Source organism: Lissotriton helveticus, chromosome 10, assembly GCF_964261635.1.
Source record: "Lissotriton helveticus chromosome 10, aLisHel1.1, whole genome shotgun sequence".
In the NCBI taxonomy this organism is placed as follows: domain Eukaryota; kingdom Metazoa; phylum Chordata; class Amphibia; order Caudata; family Salamandridae; genus Lissotriton; species Lissotriton helveticus.
The window spans coordinates 176,135,096-176,151,917 of record NC_136071.1 but is presented as its reverse complement, the minus strand read 5'-3'; the positions used below and the strand labels follow the sequence as shown (position 1 = coordinate 176,151,917).

Genomic DNA, 16,822 nt, shown 5'->3' with positions numbered 1-16,822 from the left:
ACGCAACCATCGACGACAGCCTCTCGGAACGAAGGCCTGTCTACGGTATCAATGAGGGCTTCATCTCGAAGACTAATCGGCATGTCTACGGCCTGTCTACGGTTTCGATGATGGCCTCATCTATGATGATGGCCTCATCTATGAAGGCGCATGGCCTCATCTACGAAGGCGCATTTTAGTGGGCGCGTCTATGACAGCCTGTCTACGGCAGCCCGTCCACGGCGGCCTGTCTACATTTTAGTGGGCGCGTCTATGACAGCCTGTCTACGGCAGCCCGTCCACGGCGGCCTGTCTACAGCGTCTACAGGGCCTAGTCTACAGTGCCTAGTCTATGAGGACCTAGTCTACAATGGCCTAATCTATAGTCTACGATGTCCTAGTCTACTGGCCTACTCTATGGAGGCCTAATGATCGATGGCCTAGTCGTCTACGAAGGCCTAGTGCTCGATGGCCTAGTCTACGATGTCCTAGTCTACGACGGCCTAGTCTATGACGGCCTCGTCTACAAGGGCTAGTCTAAGGAGTCGACTGCTCGCCTACGACGCCCTGTCTACGGTATCGACGATAGCCTCATCTACGTAGGCTCATCTTCGAGGACTCGTCTACGGCGGCATAGTCATTGAAGACACCGTCTATGACAGCCTGTCTGGTCGACCAGGGCCTTCTCTAAGATGGCCTAGCCTACGATGGCCTCATCTACGTGGGCCTCGTCTACGATGGCCTAGTCTACGAGGGACTCGTCTACGATAGCCTCGTCTAGGATGGTCTAGTCTATGATGACCTCATCTACGACGGACTCAGCTACGAAGGCTAGTCTACGACGGCGTCGACGGCCTTGTCTACGAGTAGTCTACGACTGCCTCATCTATGACTGCTCGTCTACGACGGCATACTCTCTGACGGACATCTTGTCGACGAACTCGTCAACGAAGGAGGAGATCCACCGAGTCTGTCATCTCTTTTAAGGGGGTATGGTCATCTATGACTGCGCGTCTACGATGGCATAGTCTATGACGGCTACCTCGTCGACGGATTCATCGACGAAGAAGGAACTCCACCACTCTGGAATCTCTTCTAAGGTGGTATGGAGAGCTGCTCAACGTCTTAAGATCTCCATGGCCTCTCGAACAGGCCTGCTTCTTGTACGTCTTCGAAGAACCCTACAAGAAGGCAGTAAGATCAATACGGGTTATCCATTACCTATAGTCAGAAGAGGTAAGGGTCCGGTAGTACCCCTCCTCTGTATCACTGGTGATCCCTCTGTTGGAGAAGAAGTATAAGGCGCCAGATACAGCACCGGCGTGCTTAACAGGAACTTTCTAAGCCGGACTCCGTAGTGCCACAGGCGGCCTAGAAAAACTCCAGGGATCCTTCGGCCCCGTTGTCACCTCCTCCTGATAAGGAGGGTCTAAGAGTGGACAACCTTACGAACAGGTTTTCCTCTGTGAACGTTCTAGCGCTCTTGGTACACTAGCATGGAACATTGTGGGCACACTGGCCCCATACCAGCCGGAATTACCAGACTCATCCGAAGAGGAAGTTAGGTGGATTCCGCTGAGGCGAGGCATTGGAGTTAAACCATAGACTGCGCGAGGAATATCGCTATGACAGGGTTCCGCAAGTGGCTGGACCTGCAGTCTTGCGGATCCAAGGAGGGCCCTTTCCGTCCTGAGGTGCAAACAACGTTTGTGGACGGGCCAGATGAGGGCCAGTCACTATTGGCACGAAAAGTTAACGAAACAGACAATGCGAGAGCTTTGGACACTCTTCAGTATATGAACCAGTCCTTTAGTACAACGGGAGGAAGAAGACGGTCTTCCCTCAAAGGAAATTATCAATTCCAATCTTCCTGCTCTTCAGGCCAGAGTAGACCACAATGCCTTCAGTCGCCGACAATAGCAAAACAAGCACCCATCTTCTGAGAAATTGTCTTCTCATGGAACGGGCAGCGGAGCTATCAAGATATACAGCTGCATCTACGTCTGGATTATGCTGTAGAAAGGAGCTATAGCGAGAGTTCCTCCTCCTCAAAGGAGCTGTAGCGAGAGTACCTCCTCCTCATAAGGGAAAAGGTTTTTTTTGTTCCCGCTTCCTTTTTAAATCCAGAAAACAGATAAGAGGAGGAGACCAACCTTGGGCTTCAGAGACTTCAACACCCTCCTAAAAGAGGCAGTTGTTTCGCATGGTAATCCATGAGGTCCAGCAAACAGGACGTTTACTTCCATATCCCACTTCACAGGAATCGCTAAAAGTACTTACGATTTGCAGTAGTGGGCAGACATTTACGGTTCCGCGTTCTGCCTTTCGAGCTCAAGTCTGCACCACACATACTCACGAAATACAGTTCCCTGGGAGCGACATAACTAGGACACCAAGTCTTTCGGTATCTGAAGGACTGCCTGCTCAAGGCTTCATCCTTAAAAGACGTGTCCAGGTCTCCCAACGCCTGTTCAGTTTTCGATGCTACATCTCATCCTCAATCAGGAAAAATCGGTCCTGAAACCTTCTCACTACATCAGTTTCCTAGGTACATCAGTTTCCTAGGTATAACCCTGGCCACACGGTCAGCAAAGGTTTTCCCATCAGAGTGTGATAGTGTATCCTCCTGGTTCCTCGCTCTCAACTACGAACGAGACCTCTACAAGAGGCGCTATCGAAGCAGTGGTTACAATCTACAGGGTCATCTTGCCACATAAAAGAGAATCCTCACATGGCCGGAGTCCTACAATGAGGAATATCCTCTCAAAAACTGTCTCAAGGCTTGTCACTCCTACTTCCGGCGGTTCCTCACGTCGTCACAAAATGCAGAAGGTAGTCTCCTATGGAGAAGACACTACATATCAATCTGACTGAACTGCTGACGGTCTTCCTGGGCCTTCAAGATTGCCTACCAAGAATAAGACGAACAATGGGCTCACCGATGCGCTCAGCAGGCAGAAACCATTGTAACAGGGAGCTGGACCAACAAATCATTGGCCCCATCTTCTCCAGATAAAACACGCCGCAAATGGATCTAATTGCGACGTGAATGAAAGCCGGATGCCCACACTTCCGTAATTGGCTAGGGAACGCATTTCCAACCGCATGGCGCAATGTCTTTGCGTAGGCCTTTCCACCATTCCCGATGCTCCCATTGTCCTCAAGACACGGTTGGTGGAGCCTTGTATTCTGATTTTAATAGCCCCAATTGGGCCGAGGCGACATTGGTTCACAGAACTCCACCACCTATCCCTGTAGCCGCCGATCCACCGGCGGAAGTATCTATCTCTGCTACTATGATCGATAATGCAGTTCGACATCAGGGTCTGAAGTCTCTCTGGTTGGTCGCCTGACCCCTGACACAAGACTGAGTTCAGAGTTCCACAATCGGAATAATCCACAGGACTGTAGACATTCTTGCCAGAGCAAGTGCGGATAGCACATGAACATATTCCTGGAAAGGGAAGCGCTTTGTGTCTGCGGTGTCGACCGCAGCAATATGCTTTTCTCCACATCACTGGTGCAAATATTGCCTTATCTATCCATTACAGTACATTTAACAGTGCTATCTCATTATAAAAGAATTCAAACGAGCCCATCGCTATGGTCAAGCGGGTTGCTTAAGCAAGTTCTGAAACGTTTATATAGATCTTTCCCGCCAGTAAGGATGTTGCCACCTCCTGGCATCTCAATGTGGTTCTTACCAAGCTCATGAAACATCCGTTCAACCAGTACACGGAGCTGACCCAAAGTATGTCTCGTGAAAAATCCCCACTAAGAGTCAGTGGGCTACAGGCGGTTTTCTATCCAGAAGAGTGAGCGAGCTCCAAGCTCTGTCCATTCAGGAACCGCACATGCAGTTTTTCTGCTAGTCCATTCGGAACCGCACATGCAGTTCAGGAATGCTAGCATGGTGCTGAGACCGAACCCAAAATTCATTCCAAAGGTGCCTTCAGCCTTTCATCTCAATGGGCCAATAATCCTTCAAACTTTCTTTGCGAACCCTTCAACCGCAGCAGGAAGGGCTCTACATTCTTTAGATCTCAAAGATGTCTCAGGTTCTACCTAGATAAGTCTAAGACTTTCAGAAACTCTTCACAACTGTTCGTGACATACAGCAGACCAAGAATGGGCCTGTCCCTCACGAAACAAAGCATCTCAAGATGGATCTCATCAACGATTGCATTCTGCCATGACCAGGCCGGACGGCCTTTGACTGATCAGGTCACTGCACATTCCACCAGGGCGATGTCCACGTCAGCAGCACTCTTCGCGGGGTGCCAATCTTGGACATTGGCAGAGCGGCGACCTGGAAGTCACCGCACACTTTCTCCAGCCACTACTGCCTGGATATCTAACTTCAGAAGGATATGGCAGTGGGTCAAGCGGTGCTTCGCCATCTCTTTCAGTGAGGTGAGCCTTCCTACTTCCCGCCATCCAGGTATGCACATTCCTTGCTCTTGTGATACTATATGTGATGTTATATGCATTGTCTAACATGACTGCAGAACTGATTTACATCACAAATGTGCATATCTGACTGCTAACTATTCTGATTCAGGCATGTGAATCCATGAAAGACACCCCTAATACTGGATAAGAAATGCGTTACTTACCTGTAACAGCAGTTATCCAGTATTGGTGTCTTTCATGGATTCACATGCAACCCTCCCGCCTCCCCGGGAAGGACTCACATCCCTCTCTGACAACATTACGCCTACCTAGCTGGGAGCGTACGAAAATCTGAGGGACTGAGGCTCCTCCCAGGAAGGTTCTAGAGGGAGGTCGGAGCTGATTGGCTGACTGGGAGAGTTTGGTCCTTTTTACATAAGGACTAAGAGGCTACTAAGGGGAGGCCCTTAGGCCTATTTTCTCTATGTATGTCTATAGGACATTACTTTTTTATGTACCGGAGGCTCCCGTCTCGACGACGGGGAATGATTCAGGCATGTGAATCCATGAAAGACACCAATACTGGATAACTGCTGTTACAGGTAAGTAACGCATTTCTTACCCCATTTCTCACTGTGCCATCTGAAATCTGTGTTCAAAAGGCGCGCCCTAGCTTCTGCCCTTGTCTTCATTCTTCTTTTCCAGCCTCGCCCACAGAATTATTATAAAATGCAGAGTCTGCTTTCACTGGGTTTTTATTTCATATATTTACTCGCAACATGCTTCCCTCAGACAGTTATTGGACTTTAAATGTTATAGTACTTTATCCTGCTTTTTGTGTAGCTGCTTCGTATTAAACGGTATGATTTTGATTGCCAAGAATGGCATTCTGCAAGTAAATGTTTAAAACATTTTTTTTTTTTTAAATTAACGAAATGCCAACTGTCATGTAATTAGTAATGGCTACGTTCAGTGCCGCTACAAGTACATAGGATAAAACCAGCATTTCAAATGCAATAGCTCAAACTCTTGTAAATGCATTACAAATGTTCTTTCTAAGATTACTCTAGGGCTTTGTTAATATTGAAAGACTCAAAAGGATTAATTGGCACTGGAAAATATAAACGTTGTCACTTTTTTTTTCTGTCTCCTGTACTGTTTTTTTTTTTTTTTTCTTTCCCAATAGGTATGGAGAGTAGCGGTATCCATGAAACTACATATAATTCCATTATGAAGTGTGATGTTGATATCCGTAAGGACCTGTATGCCAACACAGTGATGTCTGGTGGTACCACTATGTACCCAGGTATTGCAGACCGGATGCAGAAGGAGATCACTGCACTGGCACCTAGCACTATGAAAATTAAGGTAAGATTTACTTGAAACTGATATGTCACTTTCCTTCGTCTTGAGATTTATTGGGGTACCCGATGGGACGGCTCTATATGCTTAAGAAGAGCACATATAACGAGGCATTAACTAGCTGGGGACCTGCCTGCCATGTTGAGCTACAGCAGATCAAATAGTGTGGATATAACTACAGCTGATTAAATAGGTTTTAGAACTCTGGTTGGGAATGCTCTTGCATACTTGTTCTGTCACTTAACGCATTACTAGAGTTGCCCCACTTACACGGTTATACTAGTCATTTTTCTGCTCCAGGTCTACTGATTTACCTCTTCTTTCAGCAAAGCTTGCTTTGCACCACTATCTTGTCTCCAATACTTTTTTATGTGTGTGAGTGGTAGGCCATTTGTTTCCTATTTTCTTTGCCTCTCTAGATCATTCATTACTAAAACAACCAAGTTTTAACATTTTTCACACCAGACAGAAGGAAATGGAGTAGTGTGCCGCTCATTGAGACCAGTAGAAAATTATGCACAGTAATGGTTTTTCACATAGGTGACCTCCTAGCTAAGTCTTCTATATTTCATATTGCAGTCATGACACCACCCTTGAATATTCAAGGCACTTTAGTTATAACCTGTAACTGCACACATTCCAATATGGGACAATGATACTACTAGAGACGGTTGGAAATAAGTTTGTGTGCAGATGCCAGCCAATCTTGCCTAACTTACTTTTTTGCCCCAGAAAAATGCTTTATTGCATTACTTTGGTTGTAGCAACAGCTCTGGCCTTTGGGGGTACATACATAAAATTGTCTGACCTGGTTCAACTATCTGTTTCAGTTTACCCTGACCACTTCTGCAGGACAATAAATTATTTAGGGGGTCCCCAGATTTGCGGATCAAATGTGTTTGAGGAATACCTTTTCGAGAATGATTGTCATTAATAAACTGATGAAGACTCCAACAGAAGATCAGGTTTCACCATGACCATTGTTTCCCACACTCTGAAAGGGTGGATTGACTCCATCGGTGCCAAATCTCTGCACCTTGAAATGTGAAGGTGGGACACAGAAAAGAATGAAGTGATAAGACCATATTTTCAGCTGCAATAGATTATTCAAATACACATTTCAGCCAATTTTGTCTGAACAAGTTCATAATAGGAGTTAGCTTACTTCTTCCCAAACCCCGCCCCTCCCCCAGCGCAAGTCTGAAAATTATTATTGCCAGTCTTCCATGTGAAAGTCGTAACAAGAGCTATACCCTCCCAGAATTAATGTGCGCTACCTGCTCTGTGTTATTTCATTACAATTTCCAATGTGATGTGGTGAACTGTGCTAGCGCAGCACATTCAGCAGTGGTACACATCCAGATTCACTGGTTCCGATCCCTCCTGATGCTCATGCGAATGAAACCTACAAGTAACACTGAAGTACAATAAAAACAAAAGCTATGCAGGATACATGCAACCCAATAATTACGCTTAGAGTAGTTTGCTGGGGGCTGCCTCAGAACCGCCATTTATTCAGTTCTACCATCTCCACCTCTTGAAGAAATACCTGTGTTCTTCCCCCCCCCCCTCAACAAAACTCGTCAATATCTCAGAATGTGACTAAAATACGACTACGTCTGCAAGAAGATAATTATGTGGGTGACTGGTTGAAGCGATGGCACATAGCTCTACAGAAGGTCCCACAGCTGCACCCCAATTCTCCCTAGCAGTTTCCCTGCCATGGAATTTCTCCCATTACTCTTCAGACTTGCGTTGCCCAAGGCCCTGCCCAGTTTGTGATCTAATAGGATCCCTTCAGTACATAGGCACTGTGAAATGTTATTTTTTTACCCTTTCTTTGTTTATTGGTGATATTACATTTATTTTAATAAATGTAACCGAATTAATATGAATGTCTTCAAAGACCTACACTGTAGTTTCTAAGGAATATACTTATTGGAGCTGTGGCGTATTCAACATTTGGTTCTATATGTAGAACCAGGCATAACGGCCATTGGCTTTACCAGACCGTAAATCCTTCTGAAAGAGAAATAAGTATTGCCCTTTTAATGGGTGCATCCTACAAACCTAGCAACATCGTAGTGTGTAAATAGTAGGACTTTGGAGAGTGTTGGGCATGCTGAGATCGCTAGTCCAGAAGCTCGGGGTTTCCTGATCACTGACATCAAGAGGTGCTTGAACTCTTCTGAGTCTTCTTAGGCAATATGGCAGTCTAATGTTGGATGGTATCTAACTTCCATTTTTGCTGGTATTAGGTTTGAGGGAACTTAATGCCAGCAATCTGAAATTCAGTTAGTTGGTAATAATACAGAACTATGGCCAAACATGCAGTGGACTTTGTCCATGGGGTCCCCTCCTACCACAGCCAAGGTGTTAAATTCTTTGGTCTTCCTTGACTTTGAACTATGCCTTCAACCTTGCTAGAATTGATTATTCTAAAATCCTTCACCCTGAATCTAGCTCCCTTGGCCCCCAGTGAAGTAAGGATTGCCTTAAGACAAACTGCCATATGCATAGTCCTTTATGGCACCCCACGGAACGCATCTTTGGTCACGTTTCACACATTACAACTCTGGGGTCAATTCCGAAATGTGGCTTTCAGTTCTGTGCATCAAATGCTCCAGAACTGGCGACCAATTCCTCTCCTTAGTTAGGAACAGTTTTCCCTTGTACATTAAGAATATTCCATCCTACACATTCTTGACAAACATTTGAAAAGAAAATGCTTGTTTATTTCCTTTTACTTTGTTCATGTTTTTATCTTGTTTTCTTCATTACGCCAAAATGCTTATTTCAAACCAGAGCTGGATAAATTTAGAATTGGCACCAAACTCATTTTGTTCAGTAGGCTGTCTTCAGTAGCATTTTAGCTGGGTCTCTAGGATTCAAGCTTATAAGTATTCATTCTTGTCAGAAGTCAGGCCACCTTGTGATTTCCAGTAGTCCTCTCTCGCCGCATATGGGAAGGAGAAGTTACTTTGCCAAATATCTGAAGTTTAATATGCTTCCATCTGAATTTCTGTGACCACCTGACAGAAATTCTTCCAGTCTACATCAGTGGTGCTCACAAAGATGGAAAGCTTAATTTCAAGAGTCCCAATGAATTCTCGCTTGAACAGTCAGGAGCTTAACAAGAAGGGTGCCACGGGAAGGGGCATTCTGGAGGAGTTGGAATGGTTCACTAGTCTAATGTTCTTGTGCAAGCTAACCAATTTTTTTTTTTAGGGGGTGGATCGATCATGTATTTTGTTACATAGGTTATTATAAAAGGATTTTAACCGTAAACCTACTGATCTCTAAAAGCTGCTGGCATATGGTTGAATGGCTACTCCATATTCCAGAGGATGAGGTTTCCTCTTTGCACTGCTGCATCCTTCTCAGACCACAATTCTCCCACTAACATTTCAGCAGATGTGCACCCCTTGACTATATAAGAATTTGCCTTTCTGAATTATCTGCTTCCTATTTCACACAAACACTTCTCACCTGATGCCCATTAGCCAGAAAAGATAACCTATCCATGAATTTGCTAAGGCCTTTCTTACCCTTTCATTCTGTTCAATTAAATTGGTAACTCTAAACCTTTTTTAGGCCTTGAGCCTAGTGTTGCAGTGCGCAGCAAGGCTCGCGCAGCGAGAGACCTCTTGTACAGGCTTCAGAAAGCTGACCATACGCTCATGTGTGCCTTTTTTTTTTTCTTTCGGCTGCAATTGGCTTTTGTGTTTTTTTTTTTTTACAAAAGCCAGCACTTGGGCAAAGGCGGGCTCAGTCCCGTTGGTGTCTGTTACGCGCATCAGTGCGGCACAGACAACGGGCTCCCTCGCCCCCGCTCCTCTGGTGCGCGCGCACCACTGGTTTAATGCACTTCAACCACTGGTTCTTACAAAAGAGCCGCCCGCTTGTTAAAAAATGTGTTCAACCAGCACGGCACATACCACGCGGCACAACTCATTTGGATTAAAGGCGGCTGCTCGTATTCTTTTGTTCCCGGCGATCCATTGGGCCATCATTTTATTTATTTAAGGGCCCTGGGATTGTGAAACTGCCTCTGCAGCGTGGGCGTGAAAACTATTGTCACTCCCAAAGTGACCGCCGCTGGCCTGGAATGAGCGCATTATTTTAATCACCCCGGTTGTTCTGTGCGCGGGTGTCTGCACCCTACAGAAGACCAGATTTAAAAGCTGCCCAGAGATCACCGCTGCTGGCCCTGACTCTGTGCTAGTCACTGCTGCCGGTCCAAGGGCGGGAGGGGCTTCCTCGCTCCTCACCCGTACCGCATCAGCAAGGATACTGTGCCCCGGGGCCTGAGGAACCTTGCACTAGTGACTGGGTCGCAGGTAATGCTTCATTGCTACCAGGTCACTGCAACTGGGCAGGTTGCGGGCTGGCTAGTTCCCGTAAGCTTACTTTGTGTCCCACAAACAGAGATAATACATTACAAAATGCTTCCAGGCAGCGCTCTGCGGATTAGTCCAATGGGTTTCTAATGTCACCCCTTCTTTCAGTGCTCGACATCCATTTTATTTTTAAATATCCAGTAACCCGAGATTAGCAGTTTCCCCACAAACCAAGAATACAAAAAACCTCCAGGCAGCCTTCGGCAGATTAGTCCAATGGGTTTCTTATGTTACCCCCTCTTTCAGTCCTTTTTCAAAGAAAAGAAGTAGGTGCGGACAGCAACGTTCATCATTGGAATGACGCTATTTATGAAGAGCCAACATGCTTACAGGCTACTGACGGCGAGCAGCCCAATCCTCTTTTACCAAGAAACGAGGGAAAATTATATAGCGCACTGAAGTTATTTATACACTTTACAGAACAAATAATGGGACCGGCATGCAAGATACTTAAATTGTGGATATGGCGTAACGGCCGGGGTTGCCCACTTTGGAGCTGATTGAATCTAGTGATGTATTTTTCCAATTAACTCTGAGAAAGGCACTGTTCTTTAGTAACTGTCAAACTGTTGTCTCCGCTGACACAACCTCCAATATGGAGGGAGGCTCCCTATGCTGGTCATTAAGCTTTTTGGAGTTTTAAGTGTGTTGAATCCTGTGTTCTTCACAATGCACTTGAAGTCTATCCTGCATATGTATATCTGACTTTAAATCTACTTTTCCCACTTTTTATACCGGTCTATTGCTTTCCTCCGCTTCTGCTGAAGGCTTCACAGCACGGCTGGTCTTTAGCCAGCTTTATCATTCAGTCTCCCAGAATATTCCATCTATCCAAGAGACCGTCTTCTCACTCTCTAACCTCACATCTGTTGAATTATCTGATAATTTCCCCTCATACGGACTCCTACACTGTGCAGTGCAGATCTCAGGTCTTCAGCTGCCAATCTTTTCTGCTAGATTACCTTGCAATCTTGACTTCTCGTTAAGAGGCATGGGTCATTTCGGCATTACAACCTTATATTTACATATGTACATTCCAGTTAATCCTTCACTCTACCAACATTATGGTGGCACAATAGGAGACATTGTTATCATTCATAAAAGCAGTGTAACCAGCTTTGGCCCCATCTCTTCCATAGTTTGAATTAAACTTTGAGCATGCTATAAAAACTGACTAGTTTGGTTCAACATCTACTTTGTTCTACCCCCACCTCCATCCTCCCCACATGCCACCCTCCCTGTTGAGTCCTTATTTGGAAGTGGTTTTATTGAGCTCTCAAATTCACTTACTGCTGTCTGACAAGGTGATATCAATATTAACTTGAAAATAAAATCCGATCATGCCATCTCTAAACTTTCATCCATTTTATCAGCGAATCAGATACATTACACAAAACCAGCACACTGCAAAGGTGCAAATCTTGACGACCTTGCTAAGAAGTATCTTATCTTGACTCAATCCTAGTAACATTATTGGTCAAATCATATAGTGATCCAGTTGCAAGTCACACCCTCTATCGCAGATCATAAAGCTGGCTCAAAACCATTCACTTCCAAACACTTTAAAAACCACAACCCTCCTGTCTGCAGCTGATACTCCCCTCCTAACTACTACTTTGACTGCCGTTCACATTAAAGATGTCTTTTTCAGAGTCTTCTTCCATAATTGCCAAATGATGATCTCAACTGTCATGAAAGATTCAGAAGAATAGTTGAAATAACCTGTGTTGGAAACCGGCTATTTTGGGTAGGCTAAGGCTGACGCCAAAGCCAGGCTGAAACCACCATTCCAGTCAGGGCAAGGAAGTCACACGCCAAGATAACCCCTGCTCACCCTCTAGGTAGCATGGCGCGAGCAGTCTAGGCTAAACTCGGAGGCGATGTGTAAAGCATTTGCGTCAGCGCACGACAGCAACAACATACTAGGCACACCACAAAAGAGACTCCACACAAGGTTATATTAAAATAACTTTTGTATTGTCAAAACATATCGGATAGATATCACACATGTACATTGTGCCAACTGGCACGGCAATATTCACAAGGGATTATTTACAAGACAGGGCCACATGGGCCACTGTCTGAATCAACACTTTGCAGATCTAGAAATACTTGTCAGAAATTAGAATAAAAGTATATAAACTTCACTGTAACACAAAGTAACAGTTATAGATCACATCCAGTAACTACTGGGAACAGGTAAGTACCACCTACGCAACCCTAAACCCCTTAGGAGACTGTCGCGCAGGGGACCAGGACCTCACTAGGACCACCTGTACTAAAAGAACAACCACCTAAGTATCACACAGCATTTAGGGGTCTAAGAAAGAACACATTACCCATGATGTATGAAACACATTCAGAGGAGTAGTAAAGAGAAACACATAATGCATAACCTACACATTCAGCGGTGTTAAGAATAAAGCACATGATGCAATAAAATTACATTCAGAGGTACCAGAATAATACAGTAGCGCAATAGTCACATGATGTCTGAAAACATTCAGAGGTGCAGGAATAAGACCTGATGCAAGAAATCACATTCAGAGGTGCAAGAACCATACAATTGCGCCAAACCTACATAAGCCACCACCCGTGGCAGTCCCTAGGCCAACTGGCCTTGTTGGGGCTAGAACGCCCTGAGTCTCAATGTCAGGGCCTAAACGATGCAGGGGCCCACTACTTGCTGGGCCCCTGGAAACTCTCACAAGGGCCTAAACGCTGCAGCTGGCACTAAGTGCTGCGCAGCTGTGAAGGCCGGGCACCGCTGTGCCCTCGCTGTCCCACGCAGGGACCCTCTCCTGAAATTGCGCCTAAACGGTGCAGCTGCCCACTAATTGCTGGGTAGCTGGAGATTCAAAACTGCGCCGGGGCCTTCACTGGCCCTAGAACAGATTGCGCAAAAGGTTGGAGCCACACAGGCTCTGACAATAAACTTCGCAACTCCGTTGGAGCCACACAGGCTCTGTCCACAGAAATGCCCCCTGAGCCTAGCAGGCTCTTAAAACAACTGTGGGGGTCGTTGGAGCCCTCCTCTGGGCTCGATCTCTAAAAAATGGCCCAGAGCCTCTCGGGGCTCTAAACAAACAAATGCGGCCATCGTGGGAGTCCCTCTCTGGGGGCACAAACTCTCTGCAATGCCCCCGGAGCCTAACAGGCTCTAAAAGCAACTTGGCCCCGTCATTGGAGCCCCTCGGAGGACTCTGCCTCCAGAGAAAATGTCCCCAGAGCCTCTTGGGCTCTATTCAATGTTGGGGCGGCCCACTGCACCACCGGGGCCGCCCTGACTCAGTCTTATGCCCGGCGCTGCCTTACATAGGCACCGCCACTCGCCAGGAACCTCTTCCCCCCCCCCCCCCCCCTTTCAGCCTCTGGACACTCACTGGCTGCTGGGGAAGGCTCTTCCTCCTTGGGCGGTGGCGCGGGACTTCTCGGCTGGGGCTCCCTCCAGGCCACGGGAGCCCCGCAGTCACTCGGCTCCTCTCTGGGCCCTGCTAAGGACTTGCGGTGGCGGTCTCCTGGATGCAGCAGGGCTCCCTCACATCACGGGAGCCCTGCAAGCCGGCCGCCATGCTTCCTCTGCTTCTCCGGGGCTCCCTCCGCACACGGGAGCCCCGCACCGACCCACGCAGCACCTTCCTTCTCTGCAGGGCTCCCTCGGCACACGGGAGCCCTGCCAACCGGCCGCGCCGTCTCCCTGGGGCTCCCTCAGCCGAGAGGAGCCCCGTCCACCGCCGCCATCTCCCGCGCCTTCCTTCTTGGACTTCCGGCCGCGACAGGATTGGCCGGCCGGTCAATTACTTCCGGGTCGCCGCGGGCAGCGCGGCGGCCCGATTCAGACAGGCAGGCGGGTAGCTATCCAAGGGAATGATAAAGCGAGGTGGGCTCTCGTGCATTAAATAAATACGGGCGTCACCTCAGCGCGTCCAGCGCTATCGCCGAGCCTGAAGCGCTCCTAAGCGCTAGAGAGTCCAGAAAAAGCGCTCTCAAGCGCTTGGGTGAAGTGAAGCGCTCCTAAGCGCTAGAACACCGGCAGAGCGCTCCCAGGCACTCGGGGGGAAGCGCAGCGCCTCCAGGCGCTAGAAATCCAGCTCCAGCGCTCTACCCAGGAAAATGCAGCTCCTCCATGCTGCCATGGTCCCAGAGCCTCCCAGGGGTAAAGCCAAGTCCCCCCCTCAGCCCAGGCAGGGCAGAGGGGTCCCCCAGGAGTCCAGGCATCCAGGAGCTGGGCAGCACCCACCCCTGGTCGATTCAAGTCCAGAAAACAAGAACAAGACAAGAACATTTTGGAAGGGGCAGAGCCCCTTCTTATACACAAAAAAGGCTTTGAAGGCTTTGAAGTCTTTTGAAGTCTTTGTGTAAGCGAGCCCTAAGCTCTGGGTGTATCTGGTTTCCCTCTCCTGTCAGCCTCAGGTCCGAGGTGACAGGGGGCCATCAGGAGGGAGAGCCATCAAGGGTGGGCCCACAGGCACAGCCTGGCTCCACCAGACGCTCTTTCCACTCCTCCCTAACAGCAGATGGGGGCCTTTCATCTACGGCTGACTCGGACCCCCTCCTCCAGGCCCAGGCATACCCCATCCTACTCAAACAGACAGTCCATCCACCAGCAGGCCCAGGCTCATCAGCCAATCGCGTGCCAGCAGACTCACTACGCAATTATGCCAACTTCTAAAAGTGGCGCTTCTAGACTAGACACAGCCATGCCGCATACACCATTCTGCAGCATTCATTCTCACGAGTTCATACATATCAAACTCGCCCCTGCACTCCCCACGCATCAGGAATCGACCATGGGCACACATATTCCCCATTCATTCCTATGGGAGGGCAGGTCGCTCACCATCCATACACAGAGAGCACACGCACTTTACACTGTACCACAGTGAAAGTGCGCAGAGGCCTACAATCACCAATCCAGGTTCCAAAAACAGGCTAGGAAAAAGCAAAAAGTCACGGGGTAAACCTGCCCAAAGGACCGGGTCCAACACATCCCCCTTCCAGCCAAAACGCAGGGTAGACCAATCACTACACTGATGGTCTTCAATGCTTTGGGCGACAAAACCCACGGACACGGGCCTGCACGGCAGGGACCTTCCAGTTTTTCGCCACTCTGAACCCACATAGATTTCCCTCAACAACAGCTCTCTGGCACAACTAGGATACCCCACTGGTACACACTAGTCATCCACAGTCAGGACCAGGCCCTAGGCCATCCAAAGATCACAGGTCCTAACCAATCCACAGAGTGGGGGCAGAAGCACCTGGCACACAATAGCCAATCTCCACTCTTTCGCTCAGGGTAGCTACACTACCACTGATCCTACAACCTAGGGACCACACCCTCAGGCTGACTAGAGGTCACGGCAAGAATGCCCGATCCTACCTCTACTCCACCAATGTTAGAACTGGGGGTCTCTAGTTGGCAGAGGTAAGTACCTTAGACCAAGTAGGGACCCTTGCTTCCAGTCAGGGTGAAGGAATAACCCTCACAGAGAAGCACTCACCAGAACACAAGTCTCCTACCAGATCTGGACCTCACTCCGTCACTGGTCTACCACCTGGTACCGATTCCACTTCTGAGGTACAAAGCACACAGCACAGTCCCTCTTCAAGCAGGTGGGGGGGGACACAGCACACAGCAAAGTCCCCTTTCCTCTACCTTAGTGGAAACAACAAACTGCAGGTGGGCCCCAGAACACACAGCAAGGGCAGCCCCCTCGGTCTCTTCAGCTGATTCACTTTGGTAGAGTTCCTCTTGACCTAGAAGTTTCCTAATCTCCCAACCTAGGATTTACACCCTTAAGTTGCACCGGGGTCAGAAGTACACCGTCCTTCTGCACCCCCTTCCAGTTCCATGATCACAGGCACAGTATGTCTCAGGCTAGACAGAGCACACGCCAGCGGCGTAGCAGCGACACTCTCCTCCCACCGGGGTCAGAAGTAAGGACACCGTCCCTCTGCACCCCCCTCCAGAGTTCTGCACCCTCCCACCTGGGAGCGGTACCCCTGGAAGCCAACAACCGGTCAGGACACTGACTACAGATGCCCTTCCCTCCAGGTCAGGCTGAACCTGAACCTGGCCTCCCCCCTCCTCGGGGAACAACCTCCAGAGGCCCCACAAATGGTCAAGCACTCTAGACGGTCAAAGGCCCAGCGAACCAGGACTTCTGCACCCTCCACTTAGGAGTGGTACTGCCCAACACTAGGACCGCCGGAGTTCTGGTTACAGAAACTCCCCGTCCTCTAGACACAGGAAGATCCTCCTCAAATGACTTGTAAGTACAGCCTAGGCCCCTGACCTGGCGCTCCCTTAGGGAACCCTCCAGGCCCCGAGACAGGGTTTCGGGCCAACGTGGGACACCGTCCCACACTCACTCCGCCTCCACTGAGACAGGACGTGGGCCCCTACACCCCTACCATCCTAATGGGACATAGCTGGGCTACACATGAACCTCTTCACCTACACAGGATCATCAGATACACAAGCCACTACTTTTAGAATCACTTTCTAATGTATCTGCACGACATCCAGCACACCGCCAGACATCCACCTTCTTGTCCAATGCCTCTGCAGGATCTCCTGCACACCACCAGAGGTACACCTCACGTGCAAGCTCCTTAAAAAAAACTCACACCAACTCCTCCAGTTCAAGACACCACTCATCCACACACTCCCCCTCCAGACTGGT

General features: G+C 48.4%; 1 protein-coding gene and 1 long non-coding RNA gene across 3 annotated transcripts in view; one reads left to right on the top strand and one right to left on the bottom strand.

Moving 5' to 3' along the window:
• The window catches only part of LOC144786080 (uncharacterized), a 367,986-nt gene that overhangs the window by 236,100 nt on the left and 115,064 nt on the right, over positions 1 to 16,822 (bottom strand). The window lies entirely within an intron of this gene.
• LOC144786077 (actin, cytoplasmic 3) overlaps positions 1 to 16,822 on the top strand; it is an 81,264-nt gene that overhangs the window by 45,072 nt on the left and 19,370 nt on the right. For both annotated transcript variants that reach the window (XM_078665026.1, XM_078665027.1), the window contains exon 5: positions 5,558 to 5,739. In XM_078665026.1, coding sequence (XP_078521152.1) covers positions 5,558 to 5,739 — 182 coding nt within the window. The remainder of the gene's footprint in view (positions 1 to 5,557; positions 5,740 to 16,822) is intronic.